Genomic DNA, 20379 nt, shown 5'->3' with positions numbered 1-20379 from the left:
GCACCTCCACGTGTCCCAACCCCCCCCCATACATCTACCTAAAACCGCAAACGTAACACACAAAAAAACACACCCCAATCATGCCGTATTTTACCCCCCCCCCCCCCCCCCCCCAAGCCACTCGTGTCTACGTTAGCGACCCGTCCAGGGCTTGTCCAAGCGTCTCAAGCTTACCCAACATCGCCAAGTCTGGGGACATCCATGGATCTTTTTTTCGGTCGCCGCCAACACGACGCACTTCCTCCATATATAACAATCAGGCTTCTTCCTTGTCTGTACGAGACCGTCTCTCACAGCGAGAGGCCTCTTTAATCTTAATCCGACTATCAAGTCCCGGGCGAGCCGTCCGTCGTGACCGTTGCTTGCTTGATTGCTTCTCCCCTCACCTACTTAATACTTTGCTGTCTACCCACCACCTGTCCTATATAATGTCCTGCCTCTCCCGCCGCTTTCGCAGGTGATTGTTCTACGCTCGAAGTGAAGGAGTAATGGTTATGCCTCGACCCTAGGCAGTGGAAATGACTAGCTTTGTTGAGGTTGTAGCCACCATCTGCCTCGTCTGGGCCGTGGTCGTCGTCTTTGTCCAGATTGTCGGCATCACCTCCATGTAAGCCCTTCAATCCTGACTTTCTTCTCGACAACACTTCGGGCTAATGACTTGTGTGCCAGATTCGTCAAATTCAAAGAACGAAACCCCCCGCCGATATCCTCCACCCTCGAAGATGATGCCCCCAGCGTCACCATCATCCGGCCGGTCAAGGGCCTCGAGCCCTGTCTATACGAATGCATCGCCTCGACCTTTCGCCAGGACTACCGCCGCCAAAGGATCTCGGTCCGCCTGTGTATAGAAAGCACCGCCGACCCGGCCTATCCCGTCCTGCAGCAGCTGATCAAGGACTTTCCCGCCTACGATGCGCAGATCCTGGTCGAGGCCGAGGACCCGGTCCTGCATGGCGCCCAAGGTCGCGTCAACGTGTTGGGCCCGAATCCCAAGATACGAAATATTAGCAGGGCATATCGCGAGGCGCCGGGGGAGATTATCTGGATCATTGACTGCAATGTTTGGGTCGCGAGCGGCGTGTTGGGGCGAATGGTAGATACATTGATGGGTTATGTCCCGGCCGATATGCCCGCGCGAAAGCCGTATAAATTCGTACACCAGCTGCCCCTGGTTGTCGATATCGTCGATTATCAAAAAGACGCCTCTGCCGAGAGCCAAGCGTTCCTCGGATCAGCTGCCGACACCTCTAAGCACGGTAACGAATCTCTATGGAACCGATTATGGAAGAACGGCGGCGGCCGTCTAGACGAAATGTTTATGGGCACCTCTCACGTCAAGTTCTACGGCGCCATCAACGTCGTCGGAGTAGCCCCTTGCATCGTGGGCAAAAGCAACATGTTCCGCAAAGCTCACTTAGACCAAGTCACCGATCCCGCCCGGAATCCCATCCTCCCAGCCAACGAAGGGCGCCCCCGAGGCGTCGACTACTTCTCCCACAACATCTGCGAGGACCATCTTATCGGGGATCTTCTCTGGCGCTCCAACATTCCCGGCTTCTTGAATCACGGCATCGCTTGGGGTGATTTGGTGCTGCAGCCAATGGCAGGCATGTCTGTGTCTGCCTACGCTGCTCGGAGAGTCCGTTGGTTGCGCGCCAGAAAATTCACCGTGTTGGCGGCTACTCTGGTCGAACCTGGTGTTGAATCATTTCTGTGCTGCGCGTACTTTGCTTTTGGCCTTACTACCCTGCCCTGGTTCCATGAGACCTTTGATATTCCGCAGACTTGGGCAGCCTTTGGGTGGATTTGGCTCATGGCTATTCTGGCCTGGATGACGGTGGACTGGCACACGTTCAAACACCTCCACACAGGCTGCACCATCGAATCCGACCAAAACACACCGAAATTTGCGTTTGGATCAGCCAGCCCCCTAGGTCTGCCGAAACGCCGGTTCCTAGAATGGCTGCCTGCCTGGATCGGCAGAGAAGCGCTCGCCCTGCCCGTCTGGACTCGGGCCGTCTTGCTCGGCACGACGGTGAGCTGGCGCGGAAAAGTGTTCAAGGTCCGTCTGGACACGACTGTTGAAGAGCTGCCGAGTAGGACCCCGTCGAGATTGACGAGGACGCCGGAGCTGGAGAGAGCTAGACAGAGTAGTAGAGATAGACTATACTGATGACGAAAGACGGTTTTGGGCTCAAAGGTGTTCTTTGTTTGGGATGGCATGAGATGGAATGGCATGAATGATTATCAATGATATTATTAGACGGGGATCGTAAGATTATTGATTGGGGCGTTTAGTGTAATAGAAGAGCTGAATGCTTATTTTTGAGCTTTGTACGAATAAAAGCCATATATGTTATTCTAAGAAATAGTTGTCCTTGTAAATGTGAAGTGTACATGAAAGAATAGAGAAGAGTACATGAAGAAACAAAAGAACCGTCAGTCGTGTCTCATAGCCCATCATAACTAAATCATCCAATCCAAAGAAAGAAATAACCCAACATCTACATGGTATCCTTTTTTTTTCTCAACTCTTTTCCACGCCACCAAACACACTCGCCGGCACCAACCTCGACCTCTTGGCAATGACTTCCGACAGCTGCATTATCGACAAAGAACTCATCAACTCCAGCATCTGCACATGGCCCCCCAAATGCCCCGTGATCCAATTCCTCAGCTCCACCGCGACGAGCGAGTCCACGCCATACGTTGACACCGCGCGGTCCGGCTGGATCTCCGTCGTAGCAACGGCCAACAGGCGAGCAAGTTTCTGCTTCAAGCCCGTAAACACAGCTTCTATGGCTGCGTCGCCGCTGGATGAGCTTCGAAGGGCGGCCTGCACGTCGAAGGCGTCGTCTTCGCCGCTCTTGGAGGTGCGAGGCGCCGTGCGGGACCAGACGTGTGAGAATCGAGCATCTGGACGCTGTGTGGCCGGGGAAGAAGGATCGGGAGCGAATTGGCTTGCGCCGCAAATAATTTGTCCTTTTGCCAGGGGATTTTGCATAGCATAGTTGATCACTGCGAGGACTTCTTCCATTGTCTGTGGCCTGACATCGGAAGGAGGCAGCGTATCTTCGTCACCATTTGCAGTGCCATCTTTATGGATTGTGCCAATGTCTATAGCTTTGACGGGGAATCCCAGACGGGCTTGAGACTGGGCGAAGCTATCCCGGAACGCACCAATTGCATCCGTGACACTCTGTTCAGGGCCACCTACAACAGAGGAAGTGCGATTCAGCAGAATGAAGAAGTCGAGGTCCGAGCCAAAGGCTTCTTGAAGGCTGATGATGCCTTTAGTCGTGGGTTCAACAGTGGTGGACCAATGAGAGTATGTCACGGCTTTGATATCCGTATCCTAATGACCGTATTGTCAGCTGATGGGTTCTAGAGGGCAAACACAGAGATGAAAAGAAGCTCTTACAAATATCTCAGAATCCCCAAGAATGATTCCTCTAATGGGCGCGCCCACGCTTGCGTCTCTAAGTTGATCCACAAGGGGCCAAGTCGAAGTATTGCCGGGGATAAAGGCGACTTCTGTCCCGAGTCTCTTCACTTCATCACATACTACCTCAATACCAGATCCTTGACACGCAATGAGGCGATGAGCTCCCAGTTTTGCCAAGTATTTGGCAATTGCTGTGTCCAAGTTTCCAACATTGCCAACAACAAGGTAAGAGCTATTATCTCGCAGAGCCGCAGGTTTAGGCTTTGGTGGTTGAATCTTGAACCAGGTTAGTAACGAGACTATACAAAGAAACGCTGTAAGCAAACACGACTTACCTTCAAAGGCAGACTGGAGTCTAGCTGGAACACCATCTTGCCTACGTGACCACCTGCCTGCATAAGCCGAAGCTCCTCTGCGACGTTGGAAGCATGATAAGTAGCGATTGGGCCGATTAAAGGCAGAGTTCCCTTCTGAAGCATACTGAAGCAAGTTTCCAGCACCTCCTTGAAAACTAGCGGCCTTTCTCGTGCGAGGAACCCCATGTTAACAACAGAAAGAGAGGCATTTCTCTGAAGATGTTTCATATCAACCCGTCCACCATTTGCCACATCCCTTTCGCACAACTGAATGATTCGGCCAAAGGAAGCTATGGCACTACAACTTTCTGAAAATGCGTCTCCAGAAAGAGAACCGACCACAACGTCGACGCCTCGGCCATTAGTCAACTCAAGAAGACGATGACCGAGATCCAGATCTCGGCTGGATAATATACGCTCAGCTGGGATGCTAAACGTCTTGCTAATGAGCTCTGCTCTTTCTGGGCTTCCAGCCGTGACATATACTTCTTCAACACCAAAAGCTTTTGCAAGCGCAATTGCTGCCTGGCCGACCGCTCCAGCTCCAGAGTGAACCAGGATACTCTCACCTCGTTGGATCCTGGCAATGTCTCGGAGAGCATAAAGCGCAGTCGAATAAGCCAATGGAACGGCAGCAGCAATTTCTCCGCTGACATCTTCAGGAACCTTGACTGCGTGACGAACATCTACATTGCTGACAGTGGCAAGCCCATCAGGGGCAAAAAAGCTGACTCGATCTCTGACAGAAAGGCTCGACTGAGAAGCATCTCCAACTTCGATAATCGTGCCACTTCCCTCAAGGAGGAGAGCTGAATTGCCTTCAAGTTGGCCAGTAGTGGTCAGCATGTCCTTAAAGTTGAGTGCAAAGGACTCCACGCGAACTTTGACTTGCGTTGGCTTGGGAGGCAGAGAATGGGCTTGATCATCTGCCCAGTATAAGGAATCGAATACTCCAACAGAGTTAATCCGGAGGCTCAAAGGTCGGCCAAAATCAGTGTAAACTTCATCGCGTGGATGATGTTTTGATGTAGCATCTTGAACCTGGATATTGACCTCCTTGTTCTCCAGCAGACGTGGTATCACAATGTTTCCGTTGGACAGAGCAAGCTCCCATTCTGACGCTGAGTAAGGAGAAGCACTTGGACCGAGGTACTTTTCATATACCTGCAAGATCCCAGAAGCCTCCGCTGACTCTGCGTCAATATCTAGCGTGAAAAGGCTGAGGTCAGGCCGTGATGCACGTAGGCTGCGTGCCAGACCTGTGATGAGTGCACCAGAAGTTTCTGAGCCAGCCAAAGAAGCTCCCTTGGTTACCCACAGCACGGCTTGGGCATCACTTAAGAGGTTCCTTGTGGTTTCCCAATCCTTCTCAGATGCTCTCAGTAAGAAGTCTTCGGCAACATCTGGAAGAAAGATGTAAGTTCCAGGAGCGGCTGTCGCTTTAGCAAGCGGAACGATAGACACCACGGTTCCCGGATATCGCGCTACCAGCCCACTGCGTAGCTCACCCGCCAAGACATCACTATGCTGTCCTGTGAAGATAGAGATGTTTCCAACGCCCGCCTTCACTCCGGTATTGGCAGCGTGAGAGATAAGTAGGCTTGCTTCATGCTCTTCATCTGATTCAAAATCCTTCATCTCGATTGAAACGCCAGAAAAGCCACTCTTTACGAGTACTTTTTCCCATTCTGGTGTTGATAGAAGAGGAGAGCTTATACGCCCTTCCTCTACACCTACCCACCAGTTTGGAAGACTCCCACCGAGCAGACCCCATCTCAGAGATGGCGCTGTGAGCTCTATGAAAGCAATCTGGCCATCTGGTTTGAGAAGGCTATTCAGGTTGTTAAGCGTATGTTCGATGCTACGTGTTGTATGTAAAGCATTTGATGTGACGATGATGTCGAAAGAATTGAGCTCAAACCCCTGTTGCGCTGGAAACTGTTCGATATCAAGACACTTAAACTCCATGACATCTTCAAACAACTTCATCGTCTCTTGAGCTTTAGAAGTGTGAATATCGGAAACATCGGTGAAAACGTATGTGCCTCGGGTAGTAGCATAGTCACGCTTTTCCCCATAGAGGGCTTCAAGAAGTGCAGAAGTCAAGACGCCATCTCCCCCACCAACTTCTAGAATACGCAGGTTCGGCACTTTGTATTGAAGCAACTTGAGATATTCAGCGAGCTGTGTGTGACATCTATTGAAGCAATCGTCTTCCGAGTAAAGGCGACACAATAGCTCAGTATCTGACAAGACGGACATTATGTCTTGGTTCCCTCGCAGAATTTCAGCTAAATGGGGGCCAAGCTGATTCAACACCTGGCCTGCCGCACTCAGCGCTTGGTCATTGGAAGTGGTCAACGGAGCTTTTGAAATCTCCTGCTCTTGCAACCATCCGTAGAAACGTCGCAAATGGTGAGCAATTGATGGCTCATCCTCGTTTGAAATTTGAGCAAGAGTATCTCGGATGATACCAAGAGAAACTGGATCACAAGTTTTCCGCAGTTGCTGGTTCTTATAAACCAAATTTCTTTGGCAATACTTTGCCACAGCTTCTCTTGGAGAAGAAAACGGATCAATGAGCCATTCGACCTTATGACACAGGGGGTCATCAACCTGGCTGGTGGCTTGCTGGTAACTACCCAGGGACGAGAATTTGATCCCTCCAACACGAAGTATGACACGGTCTGCACTGTCAAACTCTGTAGCGAATATGTCGGAAGAGTGCTGCCTCAATCCATAAGGGTTCGTCCTGGCCGTAATAGAGATTTTTCGTCCAGGTACGAGATCCACGTCTGTGGAGATGCAAAGCTCATCAATAGCGGCGACAACCTGAGGACCGTCCAAGCTATTCGCGAATTTCACGCCAGGGAGGCATGCCAAGAAGCAGCCTTCAAGTGTCGTGGGATGTATGTGATGTGGTTCTTGGTGGGCCGACGGCATTGTGGTTTTCACATCCGGAACAGTCAGCTCACAGCTGGACTCCCAAGCACGGGCTGAGACGTTATCAAGGTTTGCAAAGCACCCGGAGTAGTCATTTCCTGAAGAGTTCAGGAGCTTGTAAAGCTCCCTTGACTCTAGGTGTGTCCACTCGTCAGAGCCCTCACCCGCCCGAGATAATGCGGCTGTAGAAGATGAGCTAGTGCTCAGTCTTCCCTTATTCTCCGATAGAGCAATCAACCCTCGACAGTGCTCCGTAGATTCATTGTTCTGGGAGACACTGTAGATTCGAAATTCTTGCCACTTCAAGCTCGAATCACGAGATGTCACCGAATAAGGACGCAGAAGGGTAAAGACTTCGGCTCCAAATGCATCGTCCTGGATAAGAAGAGGTCTATCGATGACGACTTGCTTAAACTCTATTACTCTGTTCTTCCATGGGCGTTGCAACGTATTGGCCTGGCGCTTCAAGGCCTCCACAATCATGGTCAGGAAACCAGCTGCGGAGAACACAATCTGGCCATCAATGCGATGGCCTTTGATCCATGGCATTTCAGAAAGCCTGATAAACATTCTCCATGATGGCTCAGCGCTGATGCTATCAGCTGCAGCAGATCCCAGAAGATCATGACGGGGGAACTTTCGCGTACGGTACGCCTGACTTCTTCGGGATTCGTTCCAATGCGCCTTGCTGTGATTCCAGCTATATGACGGCAAGTTGGTCAGAGCCTTGGTGTGGACACCCAAGGGGTTGTTGACGCCTGTAAGTGCAATGGGAAGGCCGTGAGTGAACAGGCCACTAGCAAGCGACAGTGCGCTCTGAACTGCGTCCTGATTCCTCTTCAAACAGGAGAAATAGTTTACTGAAGGTAACCCAGTAATGGCTTTTGCTATTTGAGTAGCAGGCCCCTGAAGAGCTGAGTGAGGGCCGAGCTCAACCATGACAGTTGGTGGCAACGCAGACGATGAACTACCCTTCGCAGGGAGGCTGAGAACCTTGGACAAGGCTGGCGAGAAGCGAACGGGGCGAAGCAGGTTAGAAACCCAGTATGCACCGTCCATCTCACTGCCGTCAACCTCATCACAAGTGACGGAAGACACCATTCGCACACTCGGTTTGAACTGGCGAGGTTGAATCTTTTCCAACGCTGCAAGGTAGAATTCCCCAATGGCAGCCATGTGAGAAGAATGGTAGGCTACTGGGACAGCTAACTTTCGGTTGAAGACACCGTCTTCTTCCAGTTTGGAAGCAATCTCATCAATGGCCGCAGCATCACCAGACAGTGTCACACTGGTAGGACTGTTGATGCAGGCCACATTGACCGTCTGCTCACTGTACTTTGATAGATACTTTTGCGCATCAGTCTCTGATAGACCTGCAGCAAGCATCCCACCTTGCCTCATGCCCTTCTTTAGCTTGAGATAGTATACGGATTTGCCCCTGTGATAGGCCACCTTGAGAGCGTCCGATGCGGTTAAGCTTCCAGCAGCATATGCTGCTGCAATTTCTCCACTCGAATGACCGCAAACCAGATCGGGATGCACGCCCCATGAGGCAAGAAGATCCACCAATGCGACCTGGATAGCTGTACAGCATGGCTGCGCCAACTCTGCGTCATTGATGCGGGAGTTCTCCTTGGTTTTCCTCAATTCATCAACTAAGCGCCAAGTTGCACCCATGCGGATGAGCTCTCTTTCGGCTTTCCGCATGGACTCAGCAAAGACTGGGTAGGAGAGAAGCTCCAAGCCCATTCGCGCCCACTGCGCTCCCTGGCCTATTCAGGAAGGAAGAAAATTGTCAGCAGGGGTTGATCGATGCCACTTATGGTTGGATTCAGCACAGTTTCAGCGACTTACCGGTGAAGATGAAACACGTTCGCGCATCCGTCAATGCTTTGACAGGGCGGATTGATCCCAGCTCAATCTCTCTGAGCCCTTCTAGGAGTTGGTCAATGTTGGATGCAACAAAGGCAGCTCTCTGAGAGAATCGGGATCTCCGAGATGACAGCGTATATGCCAAGTCATCCAGAGACAACTTTTGACGGTTTGCCTTGCTCGTCAAAATGAATCTCTTCCACGTACTGGCCAGCTTGGCGAAGCCATCTTCCCGCTGGTGGCTCCATACAAAGACTTTGGAGCCTTTGTTTGGAGATTCGGTAGTAATTGCGCCACGCGTTACCCTTGTCTCAACTATTGGTGTTGGTTCTGCTGTCTTGGCGGGTTCTGTCCAAGCTTCCAGAATGACATGGGTATTCGTACCCCCATAACCAGACCCATTTATGGATGCGCGGCGGAGCTGCCCTTCTGGCCACTCTTGGAACTTGGATGCAACCTAGAGAGGAGAGACTATCGGTCAGTCGATGTTGTCTTTTTTCTTTCATTTGCACAGAGAAGTTTTTCCGAATGTCTTGCGCTCACCTCTAGCCCTCGTGAATCCAATTCCAACCTAGAATTTGCATGCTCAAAGGTAGGAGTCGGAACAATCCCTCCCTTCTCAAGCATCAGAAGCACTTTGACTAAACCCGCCAATCCTGACACACATTCAGTGTGGCCCAAGTTAGACTTGACACTACCAATAATAAGCTTGTCAGACCTGTCCGAGCAAAATGCATTATTAAAAGCAGTTGCCTCGCAATTGTCTCCGGCGTTGGTACCAGTTCCTGGAGGTGTTTTGTTAGTGAAGCTGGACAAAAGACTTTCATCAGGAGGTGTTACCGTGTGCTTCCACATAAACCGTCTCCCTGGGATCAAGCCCAGCTGTCTTGTAAGCACGTTGAATAGTTGCGTATTGACTGACTGGCGATGGCATTGTGATGCCCGGGGTTTTGCCATCGGACACAACTGCACTACCGCGGATGACGGATCGAATTGTATCACCATCCCGAAGAGCTGCGCTAAGGGGCTTGAGGAGAATGGCAACTACACCTTCACCTCGGGCATAGCCGCTTGCGCGAGAGTCGAAGGAATAACATCGGCCGTCAGGGGAGAGGAACCTTGAAATTGTTTAGCAACGGTAGTCGACAAGGGGGACACCTAAATCTTACTGCATGGACGAAATGATGGACATCTTGTCAGGGTCCAGAATTAGATTAGAGCCCCCCACCAGAACTTGGTCAGCATCGCCAGCTCGAAGAGCTTGGATGGCATCGTGTACGGCCACCAGGGCGCTAGAGCAGGCCGTGTCGACGGATTTACTAGGTCCGTGCAAGTCAAAGGCATAGGACACGCGGGCGGATGTGAGAGACGGGCCGGTCCCTGTGAAGCGGTACCTGCAACTCGGCGGTGAGCATTCGTAGAGATCGATACACCAAGTTTCGCCTCCTCCTCCTCGTCTTCATTTTGTGGTAGAGTTGAGCGAGACTTACATTGGTGACGTCTCCGGATCACGACCAAGGATTTGATCGTAATCTGTGTATGACACGGCACAGAAAACGCCTGTATTTGAGCCTTCGAGTCGATCCAGGGGAATGCCGGCATTCTCAAAAGTCTCGTAGGCCACCTCGAGCATGAGTCTCTGCTGAGGGTCTATGGCTTTGGCTTCAACTCCACTGATGCCAAAGAAGTCATTGTCAAAGACAGCTGGATCCTGGTGAAGCAGATGAACGCCCCGAGCGTTTGTCTATGAAAAGAGCGAGTTAGTCTTTAACGCCATGGTGACAAGAAAAGCAACGCTGTAGAGAGGAGAAAGGAGAGGAGACAGGGGAGGAGGAGAAGAGGAAGGAAGAGGATTTCTTTTTTGTCTCTTTTATTCTCTTCATGTCTCTGACTCTGTAATCCGTGACGTACCGAGCCGGGGAGATGAGCCTGGGGGTGCCAGAACGACTCCATCTTGAATCGGTTTCTGGCATTGCTAGCCCAGCTAGTCCTCCCGCTTGACAACATCTGCCAGAGACCATCCTCATTGGAAGCAGTGCCTGAGAACCGGCAGGCAGATCCAATGATGGCAATGGGCTCATCCCCGTTGGCATCTAGCCAACGAGAGTCAATGCCGTCAGTCGAAGCCATGGTGTGTAGGGGGTTCGACTGAAGAGCAAAAGACTCCTGCTATGGAGAGAGCGAGAAAGAGGGTTAACAACCCAGGTTCGAGGCTAGGGATATATGCGATTGCCGAAGCGTAGTGTCAAACGGGCGGGAATAAATAAGCTGACTTCATATGGAATAATCTCCTTGGCCGCCCCAGTTTTGATTGCATGGCAGGGAAGAGGAGACGGGGAGGAGAGGGTAGAAAAAGTGAAAGAAAAGACGGATGGCATTAAATGCCAGGCCTAACTTAATCAATCTCGCCGCCATGTGACAGCATGCAGGTTGAGAGGAAAAGGGATCGGCCTGGTCAGAGTGTGGCCGTAAAAGTGGCCGGCTCTAGAAATCTGGAGACGCGCTTGACACGATCCGCCGATGCGTAGCCCATGAGCGCCGCGGATAATATAAGATTACCCCCGACCCGGCGATTCAGATGGCATCTCGGGCACAGCAAATCAGACTCTATTCGCACGACAATCTCTCGCCCATATTTTGCAACAATGGGCTCAATTGCGTTTTCAGAAATGACGTTGGTTCGACCAAGCAAGGCGCCCGTGCCAGGCCGGATTTCAGTCACACCGCTTGATCAATACATGGTCAGGGTCATTCTCCCGATGATGGTCATTTTTAAGATTGATGAGCCTTCGCTTCGGCCCATAATTTTACAGAATCTGAAAAGGGCCCTCTCGCTGGCCATTGACGAACTGACCATTCTTGCTGCGGACATAATTCCGTTGGATCCAGCCAACGACACAATTCAACTCGAATACGGCGAGGATGCAGGAGTCTGGTTCCACGTCAAGGAGTTACCAGATGTCGACTATGAGGACCTGGCCCAACGCAATTTTCCATTCTCCGCCCTACCGGCGTCTCAGTTCGCCCCGAAGCCTCTGGGCCACTCTGCAAGAAGTCCCGTCATGACGCTGCAGGCGACGTTGATCAAGGGCGGCCTGGTCCTTACCTTTGGCGGCCATCATGTGGTCATGGATGCCCAGGGCATGGGTACCTTCGTGGCTGTTTGGGCCAAGCATGTGGCCGCGGTATCTGAAGGCCTGGTTGTCACCGAAAAGCAGCAGCTGCATCACGATTCGTTGGAAGCATCTCAGCTCTTCGGCCCAAGGATGGAACGCCCGCTGTCCGAGTTCCCCACATACCAAACTGGCCCGGATCGATCATACGAGCATATGCAGGCCAAGATCCTGCAGAAGGCCGTTGCGGGTGACCACGACGGAATCGCCAAACTCATCCGGGTGTCGCATTGGGCCATGTCCCAGGAGAAGCTAGACGCCCTTCGAGATGCAACCGTGCCACGGACCAAGGAAGAAGCGTCCGTCACTGCCAATGCCACACTATCCGCGCTTATCTGGAAACAAGTCACTAGGGCTCGGCGGCTCACGGAGAAGCAGGTCGCCTCGAGCTCGCTTCTAACTTCGGTCAATGTGAGGAGGCGCGTGGATCCGCCACTGGCCCCCGAGTACCCTGGTAACGCCATTGCTTTGGCCAAGGCTAATGCAACGGCTGAAGAGCTAGAGGCGCCCGGGGTGGAATCCCTCTATGCAATCGCGAAGAAGGTTGCCGCTTCCATCGAATGGTGGACTCCAGACGAACTTTGGTCTTTGACCGGCGCGCTGCAAACCTGTGGCAACGTTGCCAATAAGCTGCTGCCACCACTCAACTACGACGTGCTAGTCACGGCACCGGCTCGGCTGGGAGACATGCTCAAAGAGGCCCGCTGGGGTCCGGAGCTTGGAGACATCAAGGCCTTGAGGTGGGCATTCCCGGCTTTCATGGACGGCTTTGTCATTATTCTACCCTCCATCCACGGAGGAATCGAGATTATGCTGTGGACCGCGCCGGAGACGGCCATGCGGTTGAAGGAGGACGCGGATTGGACGAAATGGGTAACTCAGCTGGAATAGTGGCTGGCTCCGGCTCAATAGCTGCTCCTTGACCCAACCACAGGTTGATGGATGGAGCTGGAGGCGATTTGGAACTTTGTACGGACATGACTAGCCCGACCCCCCCTCTACCGCAGAAGTAGACCGCGATATGACTAGTCGAACCAACCTAACACTGCTTTGACAATTGGCCCATTGGTGTCGCTCTCTGTTTGTGTCTCATTAATGCCAGCAGCTGTAATGCGGCACAAGTTTTGTCCGTAGACACAAAATGTGCTACTTGGCACGCCGGTCATTAAATAATCCAAATAGCTCTCTACACTGTATAAGGCGGCGGGCCGAGCCATGATTAGGGGCGGGACGGCTTGAGGATGAGAATTTTAACTTTCCCTTGTCAACGGAATGAAACTCTACCTAGGTAGGTTTCTTGGCCGGGCAGTTAGTACATAGCATGGATAGCACACAGCAGCAGGCAGAGACTTGGACGAGGCCGCTGAGACGCCGTAGGTGTCTTTACCCAGTTTCCCGGGCTAGCAATATCAAGGTGCAGATTAAAAGCCGGGTTGGCAATGACGTGTGCAACACTGGAGGGGGAGTGGAGGGGCCAGCTCATTGAACCCGACAATGTGGTTGAGACATTGACGGCTGATTGGACGGCAAAGATGGAAGAAGCAATTAATAACGGGGGAAACGGGCGGGGTTCCATAGCACCGGTATCCGCGGGAGACCCAACAGCAGACGGCCGAAGGATCCAAGAATCGCCCACGACCAGGGTGGCGGGATGAGTGCGTCGAGGGTCCAGGGGAGGGATCCAATGGAGAAGCGGTGAGAAATTAGCTGCGCCGTCCCAAGCAGCATCTCCAAATCCATGGGCGCCACGCGACAGATTTGCGGGAAGCGAAATCTGATGAATCCAGGCCTGGGTGATGATCTGAAACGAGAAACTTCCTCACACGAAACAAGCAGGCATTGTCAAATCCGACGCACCAAGGTATAACAAAAGCAGACCAGAGCAAGGCAGAGCAAAAGCAGAAGTGCTTTGACGATCCAAGCTGTCTGGACGGAGTGGCCCCCCCATGCACCCCATTCTGGCACTTGGACTCGTACGTACCGCTCTGCATGCACATTACAGTAGCACGCCAATAGCTAACCGGTTTGACGGGTTGCATTGACAGCCGCCTCTAACAAGAAAAAAAAGACCCTGGACCAACAGCACAGAGGCAGAGGCCGCAGAAAAGGCCCTCGAAGCCGGCTAGCGGTCGCAGAAGCCGATGAGGAGCGCGCAAACATCCCTAGCGGCACAGAATGTTAGCAACCAACAACACTTGGCCGGCAAGAGGAGCCGATTTGTTTGTCCTCGATCCCGCTCACCGATTGGACAGATAGGCGACGCTGTTGAGAGTGTGTCCCTTTGGTGCAGTGAGGCAATTACTGTACTCGTATGCTGGATGAATGGTGATGTGCATGAGGGACAATAGAAGGAAGGAAGCCGGGACAAAAGAACAGAGGAAAAGTCTCCGCTAGAGCCTGGTCCGTACTGCAGCAGGAGGCCTGAGGATGCCCATGGCTGCCCGGTACATTTACCTGCAACGCGCTGCACGGGTCAGGGCTGCTGCATGTACCTGCTACTGCTGCTGCTAATGCAAATGCAGCTGCAGGCAGCCCGTCTCTGCGAACGCGGCAACTGAAACAAACTCCTTCAACCGTCATCAACCTCCGCTGCCTTGCCTTGCCTTGCTCGCGTCCAACAGCATCAGCATCATCCACCTGTCAATGCAACGATCCGGAATGCTCCGCACTAGCCATTTGTTTGCTCACCGAAGCTAAAGGAGACTGGCCCAGACAGCCGGTATTCAGGGCACGGGGAACTTGGCATCCTGGCCTGGATAGAGAATGCGGGATGCTACGTGGATCGTCAGCTGCGGAACACCTGAGAGTCGGCAATAAGGCGAGGCTGGACAGCTCGGCCGAGATCACCCTGGATTCGTATCTCTTTTGTACGGGATTCTCGCATGGTGGCCGTCTGAAACATGATACCATTCCTCTCGCAATGGGGGGGAGGCGTGATGCTTGCTTGGAGCCAGGCCAAGCCAATGCAAAACGCAAAAACTTCCCAGCATTACTCGTTTCGCCCGATCCTCGATTAATCACACGAGTCAGAGCAATTTAGGATCTACGGAAGTTCGTCCGCGGTCTCTCGCCAGGGTGCGGCATGCGTTGCGGCACCTCCTAGTCCTACTCCATCGAGTCTTTGGCCAGTCGCATCACCACTTGTCCTCAGGGCTCCCATACTGTCTGTACTGTCCGAGCACGTACAACCGCTGCTCCACAGTATCTCACGTCAGTATACAATTAGAGAGGCGCCACGGAACATTCTCGATACACGCGGTGCCCACTGCAGACAGACATGCTTGTTCAGTATTACGAAGCACCCATGCCAAGTTGTGATGGCATCACAAGCCTATATCCGTACAGCACTCGGCTATACGCTTTTATATCCCGCTTCTGCTTCTACCAATGCTAGTGGTGCATGGAATAGCGCATCCCAGGCGGCTGGATCCCAAGACCCAGACAACCGGGGGCACATTATGTAAAGCAAGGTCCAGAGTGGTGTTGGCCTCGGCCGCAACGACTGGACCACATCAGATGCACCTAGGAATAGATGCAGCCAAACAGAAGCCAATCGATCCGTTTTGAATCGGCTGCAGCAGAAGCTTGCTCTAGCGCTGCCAGCGGACAAACTCGACAACTGACAAGTTCTCCAAAACAAGACAAGGGTCTAAGCGTGGCAGCCAGTGTTCAACACCAAAAGGCCTCAAGGTCGACGAATGTGGCAAGCGGCTACGACGTTCTGTTCGTTTCGAGCAGCTGAACGACTTGAAGAGTAGCAGCAGCGATATCATCATCAGCAGCAGCAGCAACGGTAGTGGCAGCATCAGCAACATCGTCCCGAGAGTATGGGCGCTTACTACGGGTCCGACGGCATGCGCCATCTCTTCAACTGCAGCTTACATGTAGTTTACTACAGATGCGTGCATGCCTTACAATTTATGACAAGGTACACAAAGTCAGCACGTGCTTTTGATTGGCATCCCTTGGGCCCCTGGTCATCGATCCTTTGGTCCAAAACGCCATTTGAATTCATGCACTCTCGTATGGCTTTGGAAACGAGGATAACCTACATCTCTCTCCCGCGGGGTCACCGATCAACGTTTACCATTCCAGACCAGCACCCTGGGCTGCATAATATGTGTGTTATAGCCTGTCTAGCGGCGTTTGGGTGACGGGCGCGCAGGTGCAGTAGACTGCGATGCACACACACCCAGACACACACACGGAAAAGCGAGGTTCGATTGCTAGCGAGGATTGCAGTTTCGGGGATCGAAGGGTCACATACAGCCTACTCAGCCTACTCCATTCATTTTTGCTAGGCGAAGTGCCCCTAGAGAGCACAGCTGAGCTGGCCGATTTGTCGTATCTAAACGAGGAGTCATGAGACATGACTCCATCGTCACAAACTCTATGGAAGCGGCCAGCCCAATTAGCGGTAGAGCTGGTCCCAATTCCCCAGCTACGAAAACCCAGTACCAAGCACCTGTTCTGTTACAGGTAGCGAGTGCTGGTATTGCTGCTCCTGCTCCCTGCTCTATATTGGCCGTATCAGTGGTTGGATAAAAGCATGGATGGATACGAGCAACAACTTAGCAACATCGATGCGTATTATTACGGGGACTGCCTCGGAGACAACTGGAGCCCGCCATTTATGAATTACAAAATCAAGCCTTCCCGTTGAGTTACAGGGTAACTTGTTTAGATGGCTGGTTACATCTACCAGTATTCCATGCTTGCTATTTACTGCCTAGGATAAGCACAGTTATTATGCCTATTTCGACGAGAGCAACAGCAACCACTACGGATTTTTCCGCAAGGATACATGTCATTTTCATTCCTTTCGAGGTTCAAACTACAGCCTCGCTTAGACATTGTCACCCTGGAGTGTGATCCAAACCAAAGGTCATGACAAGGAAAGAATCTCCTCGCCCAGAGTATCCCTAGGGGATACATGTGCATATGCAGTGGTTGTTCGTTATGCGCGTCGTCCGTCATGAACAGGGGATGAGAGGTCCGAGCTGTCGTCAACCCGCATTATCAAATTTCGCCCAGTCTAATAATACCTGCTGCACGGTCCTCCTGTCGTTCTGTCTATCCTGCTAGTAATAGCGGTCCGCCTCCGCGACCCTCGGAGTGGTGCCCCGGGCTTTCTTACCGTCGTACATACCACTTGCACGGGGGTTACACGGACGCCACATTGGCTCTATTTGGCAACTCTTCTGCAGGCTATTTATCTCATCGGCGAAGCGGAAGGATTAATCGTGGCTGGCTGTGTCATCTCTGGTTGAGAGATGGCACACACATCAGTCCGCGATAGAACAAGTCCAGCTGGCAAGACACCGATGGGCAATTTCTATGAGTAATGCATTTATATGCTTTATCATGGGAGAGCAGGGGACGATGCTCCGTGGAGACTCATGAGGTCAGTCTAGTTTATGTGGGCTAGCCAGGTGTGATGTGGATGTCCTCGTAGGTGTTGGTTGGATAGAACATCATGTGTTTTGCATCGTCGCCGGCTGACCGGGGTGTAGAAAAACTCATTGCGGTGAAGCTACGGATATACGAGTACGCATTCATGCCAATCCACCGACCCAGCTTTCACACGTACCTCTAGGGACACGATTGGAGCAGTAGTGTCCAAGACGGCGGCGTGTCTTTGGTCAAGTGATCTCTCGCTATTATGCTCCGTCTTTAGCCTTCATAGCAACAGTGCCTTTTCATGACCCTCCTCGGCTGGCCTCCGAAAAAAGGACCGACCCAGCTCGTGGTATGTGACCAGTTCAGAAAACACGCAGCCAACATTTCAACTGCTCCTCGCTGGCAAGGATCGACGTAACGTAGTGAACTTAATGCAAGGCAATCCAAATCGATACTTCGGCCCCCGAAAAAAAGCAAGGAAAAATAGATTAAGATGGAGAGCCTATTTGTAATGCCTCAGACACCAATTGCACAGCATCTTGGCAAGGCCGTGAGCCGAGTCTGACCGCTAAACTCGACTCTCTTTCTCTGCAAATAGTACGTCTATCCCGTCGTATTTGCCTCTCCCTCGAGAAGAAAGAAAGAAACATGCAGCCCTCACCGGACGCATGTGTGAGACCCCTTTTCAGGCGGTGATGGAGCAAATGGTCCTACTAGCTTTTCGTATGAAGAATGGCAATCTCGATGATATACGAGTAGCGTAAGATGATTTATACTAATAGTCGTACTAGCTTGATGCTCTCGTACGGAAACAGGTCTCCTTTGCCTTCAGATGCTCATTTGTGCGTCGTATTTGGATTCGCTGGCCCCAGTGTATGAGGAACACGTTACAAGACTATCCCACGAAGCAGCCACATGATCAATACTTCATGAAGGCTCTGCTTGTCGTTATCCATCCATTGTACTCCGTAATAACAATGACAAGCATTATGAATGGCAATCGGGGGTACTGCTGACTGCTGACGCTGCCTGCCGTCTGCTCCCTGCTGCCTGACACACACACTCCCTTGTGCATAATAATGGGAGAGCATGTATAACTCAAAGGTATGCGGGATCCAAAGTTACGGGCTGAATCCAAGACAAAGAGTCTCATATTTCGTCAAGATACTCAAGATCGACAATGGGTGAGGATCTTATAGCACCAGGTTCTTCGCCATTCCTCTACTCTGCGCTTCGCCATCATAGATCTTGCGCTTACCGCCGTCTCTGGCTAGACTTTGCAAGTAAGAGATATGTGTGTTCAACTAACTTCATTCCTTTCATTCGTATCGACCGGAGCAATTCATTCGAGAAAAATCAACAATACACTTGCAGCTTTCAATGTGTGAGTTCTCCTTTCCCGGACGATTCAGTCCTACCGAACATGATCTGACACCGCCATCCGACAGCAGGCCCGTTTTCCGGCCGTCTTCCCTTTATCTTTCTCGCCAAGACATTGCCTGTCATAATATTGTGTGTGGCTTCAAAACACGTTGACACAGCTCTTCCTCCAAGAGGGCGTATATCTCATCTCGAAATGCAAGGGGCGTGCCAATGTCTTACAGTTCCTCCGCACGCGGTGGTAACAGTCCCTCCGCTGGGCAACGGGAGAGGCGTCTATGTCTCGGATTCCGACAGCAAGATTGGGCAACGCGAGCATTTCTGTCTTTCAGCTCTTGGTGTTATGTCTTTTAACTATCGGGCTCAAGGAAAAGAGGCCGGGCCGCTCCGAGGTGCGCATTGGCGCAACGCTCTGCTGTTGGCTGTATTCCCTCCCGGTGTGTCGTGGAATGACTGGTCGGGAACTGGGCTGGGCGACGCAAGGGAGTCTCACAATAATATCCAAAGAGATGCATGCAAGCAGGGCACGAGGAGGCACGAAATGAATGACAATGAGTGTCTATCAATGACATGACGAGTGGACTCGTGGGAAGAAATCCAGAGGAGAACTGAGCCCGACCGTCCGAAGCATAAATAGAGGCTGATCGTCCTTCGTTGGATACAATTCTGCTCTCTTCATCCCCATCAGCTCTTCTTCGACTCAAACAAACAATCAATCGCAAGAAATATCATTCAAGATGAAGTTCACTGCCATCGCCCTCTTCGCTTCGCTGGCCATTGCCGCGCCCGCCACTGAGGTCGCTCTTGAGGAGCGCCAGATCAGTGGTCCTTGCTCGGCCGGCGTCACCAACAACATCCCCAAGTGCTGCGGCTCTGGTCTCCTTGATCTCCTCTACCTGGACTGCGAGACTCGTAAGTCATCAAAGGCGCCATCTCATGTGAAGAGCATGTGCTAACAATGCCTTTAGCCACCCAAGTCTCTTCTGTTCTCAACCCCCTGAGCGCTATCTGCGGCCGTGTTGGTCTCCAGGCCAAGTGCTGCACCCTCGGCATCGTAAGTGCTCTCATACCTTTACGTTACTCGACAAGAAGATACTAATTAGTTTTCAGGCCGATCTCGGTGTTCTGTGCCAGGATGCTCTTCCCGAGTAAATTCTCGATTAGCTGGTTTCCGATGTGAATGTTCTGTCAATGACAACGTTTGGGTTGTTTTCGGAGCTTTGCAGCGTTATGCGGAGTGGAGATGGTATACTTGACGGAAGGATTTTCCGCGACGGCGTTGGATTGTCTGGGGTTCCGCAGGTTACTATATAATAGGTTGGTAGGGCATCTCTAGTTAATATATGAACGTCCAACCGAGATATGCATTCTCTCAAGATTGTGTCCAAATGTTTTTGAAGTCTTCACAGACTGCTAGATCTCGCTAAACAGTCACTTCAGAAGTGCACTTGGAGAGTAGTTTCTTGGATTCGAGTAGTTGCATGTGACGGTGACCATTGTAATCTCACCGATTCAAATCCACCACACCAATGAGCGGCTTTAAAGTGAGTTCTCCTGCTAAAATATGGACATTAAATCCTGTGATTTGCCTGTCGCGTTATGGAATGGAACTCTGGGTACTAATAACCAAACGTATCAACAACTCACGTCTCCAAAAATATCCCACCCAAAATTGGAGATCACCAATTTAGGATTCTCTTTACAACCAACCCATCTTTCACATAACTATGGCTTGTCAAATCTATGCACTCAATCCATAAATAAACTGCATCCCGGTTGGATGAGAAATCGTTGAATCTCCTCGTGTTAC

The 20379-nt window shown here is 51.6% G+C and overlaps 5 protein-coding genes across 5 annotated transcripts; 3 read left to right on the top strand and 2 right to left on the bottom strand.

Annotated features, from left to right (window-relative positions):
• The first annotated feature begins 115 nt into the window (after positions 1-115).
• Positions 116-2350, top strand: V8C40DRAFT_104190 (uncharacterized protein). Its single transcript, XM_083210701.1, has 2 exons — positions 116-607; positions 670-2350. The coding sequence occupies exons 1-2, from the start codon at positions 519-521 to the stop codon at positions 2171-2173; spliced, it is 1593 nt and encodes a 530-aa protein (XP_083078331.1). The 5' UTR covers positions 116-518; the 3' UTR covers positions 2174-2350.
• A 177-nt stretch (positions 2351-2527) lies between these two features.
• On the bottom strand, positions 2528-10746 carry V8C40DRAFT_261957 (putative polyketide synthase; the record flags this gene model as incomplete). Its single annotated transcript, XM_083219318.1, has 9 exons — positions 2528-3355; positions 3422-3721; positions 3781-8516; positions 8599-9073; positions 9160-9401; positions 9457-9734; positions 9786-10010; positions 10107-10360; positions 10528-10746. 9 exons carry the CDS (start codon positions 10744-10746, stop codon positions 2528-2530), a joined length of 7557 nt encoding a protein of 2518 aa, XP_083078330.1.
• A 515-nt stretch (positions 10747-11261) lies between these two features.
• V8C40DRAFT_282719 (transferase family domain-containing protein) lies at positions 11262-12706 on the top strand (the record flags this gene model as incomplete). Its single annotated transcript, XM_083221833.1, has 1 exon — positions 11262-12706. One exon carries the CDS (start codon positions 11262-11264, stop codon positions 12678-12680), a length of 1419 nt encoding a protein of 472 aa, XP_083078329.1. The 3' UTR covers positions 12681-12706.
• A 1291-nt stretch (positions 12707-13997) lies between these two features.
• V8C40DRAFT_104158 (uncharacterized protein) lies at positions 13998-14464 on the bottom strand. Its single transcript, XM_083210700.1, has one exon. The coding sequence runs from the start codon at positions 14367-14369 to the stop codon at positions 14088-14090; it is 282 nt and encodes a 93-aa protein (XP_083078328.1). The 5' UTR covers positions 14370-14464; the 3' UTR covers positions 13998-14087.
• Positions 14465-18802: 4338 nt separating this feature from the next.
• On the top strand, positions 18803-19897 carry V8C40DRAFT_234122 (fungal hydrophobin domain-containing protein). Its single transcript, XM_083213533.1, has 3 exons — positions 18803-19481; positions 19538-19623; positions 19680-19897. The coding sequence occupies exons 1-3, from the start codon at positions 19307-19309 to the stop codon at positions 19719-19721; spliced, it is 303 nt and encodes a 100-aa protein (XP_083078327.1). The 5' UTR covers positions 18803-19306; the 3' UTR covers positions 19722-19897.
• Positions 19898-20379: the final 482 nt, after the last annotated feature.

Source organism: Trichoderma camerunense (genome assembly GCF_050948025.1).
Source record: "Trichoderma camerunense strain CBS 138272 chromosome Unknown V8C40scaffold_2, whole genome shotgun sequence".
In the NCBI taxonomy this organism is placed as follows: Eukaryota; Fungi; Ascomycota; class Sordariomycetes; order Hypocreales; family Hypocreaceae; genus Trichoderma; species Trichoderma camerunense.
Note: the sequence above shows the minus strand (reverse complement) of the source record. Positions and strands in the feature narration are given on the sequence as shown.

What these genes read in the sequence shown, in the direction of transcription:
- V8C40DRAFT_104190 (XM_083210701.1), top strand. Translation starts at nt 519, where the DNA reads ATGACTAGCTTTGTTGAGGTTGTAGCCACCATCTGCCTCGTCTGGGCC. An exon ending in ATTGTCGGCATCACCTCCAT is followed by an intron (nt 608 to 669) that starts GTAAGCCCTTCA and finishes CTTGTGTGCCAG; the next exon opens with ATTCGTCAAATTCAAAGAAC.
- V8C40DRAFT_104158 (XM_083210700.1), bottom strand. Translation starts at nt 14,369, where the DNA reads ATGACGGTTGAAGGAGTTTGTTTCAGTTGCCGCGTTCGCAGAGACGGG.
- V8C40DRAFT_234122 (XM_083213533.1), top strand. Translation starts at nt 19,307, where the DNA reads ATGAAGTTCACTGCCATCGCCCTCTTCGCTTCGCTGGCCATTGCCGCG. An exon ending in CTACCTGGACTGCGAGACTC is followed by an intron (nt 19,482 to 19,537) that starts GTAAGTCATCAA and finishes CAATGCCTTTAG; the next exon opens with CCACCCAAGTCTCTTCTGTT. An exon ending in AGTGCTGCACCCTCGGCATC is followed by an intron (nt 19,624 to 19,679) that starts GTAAGTGCTCTC and finishes ATTAGTTTTCAG; the next exon opens with GCCGATCTCGGTGTTCTGTG.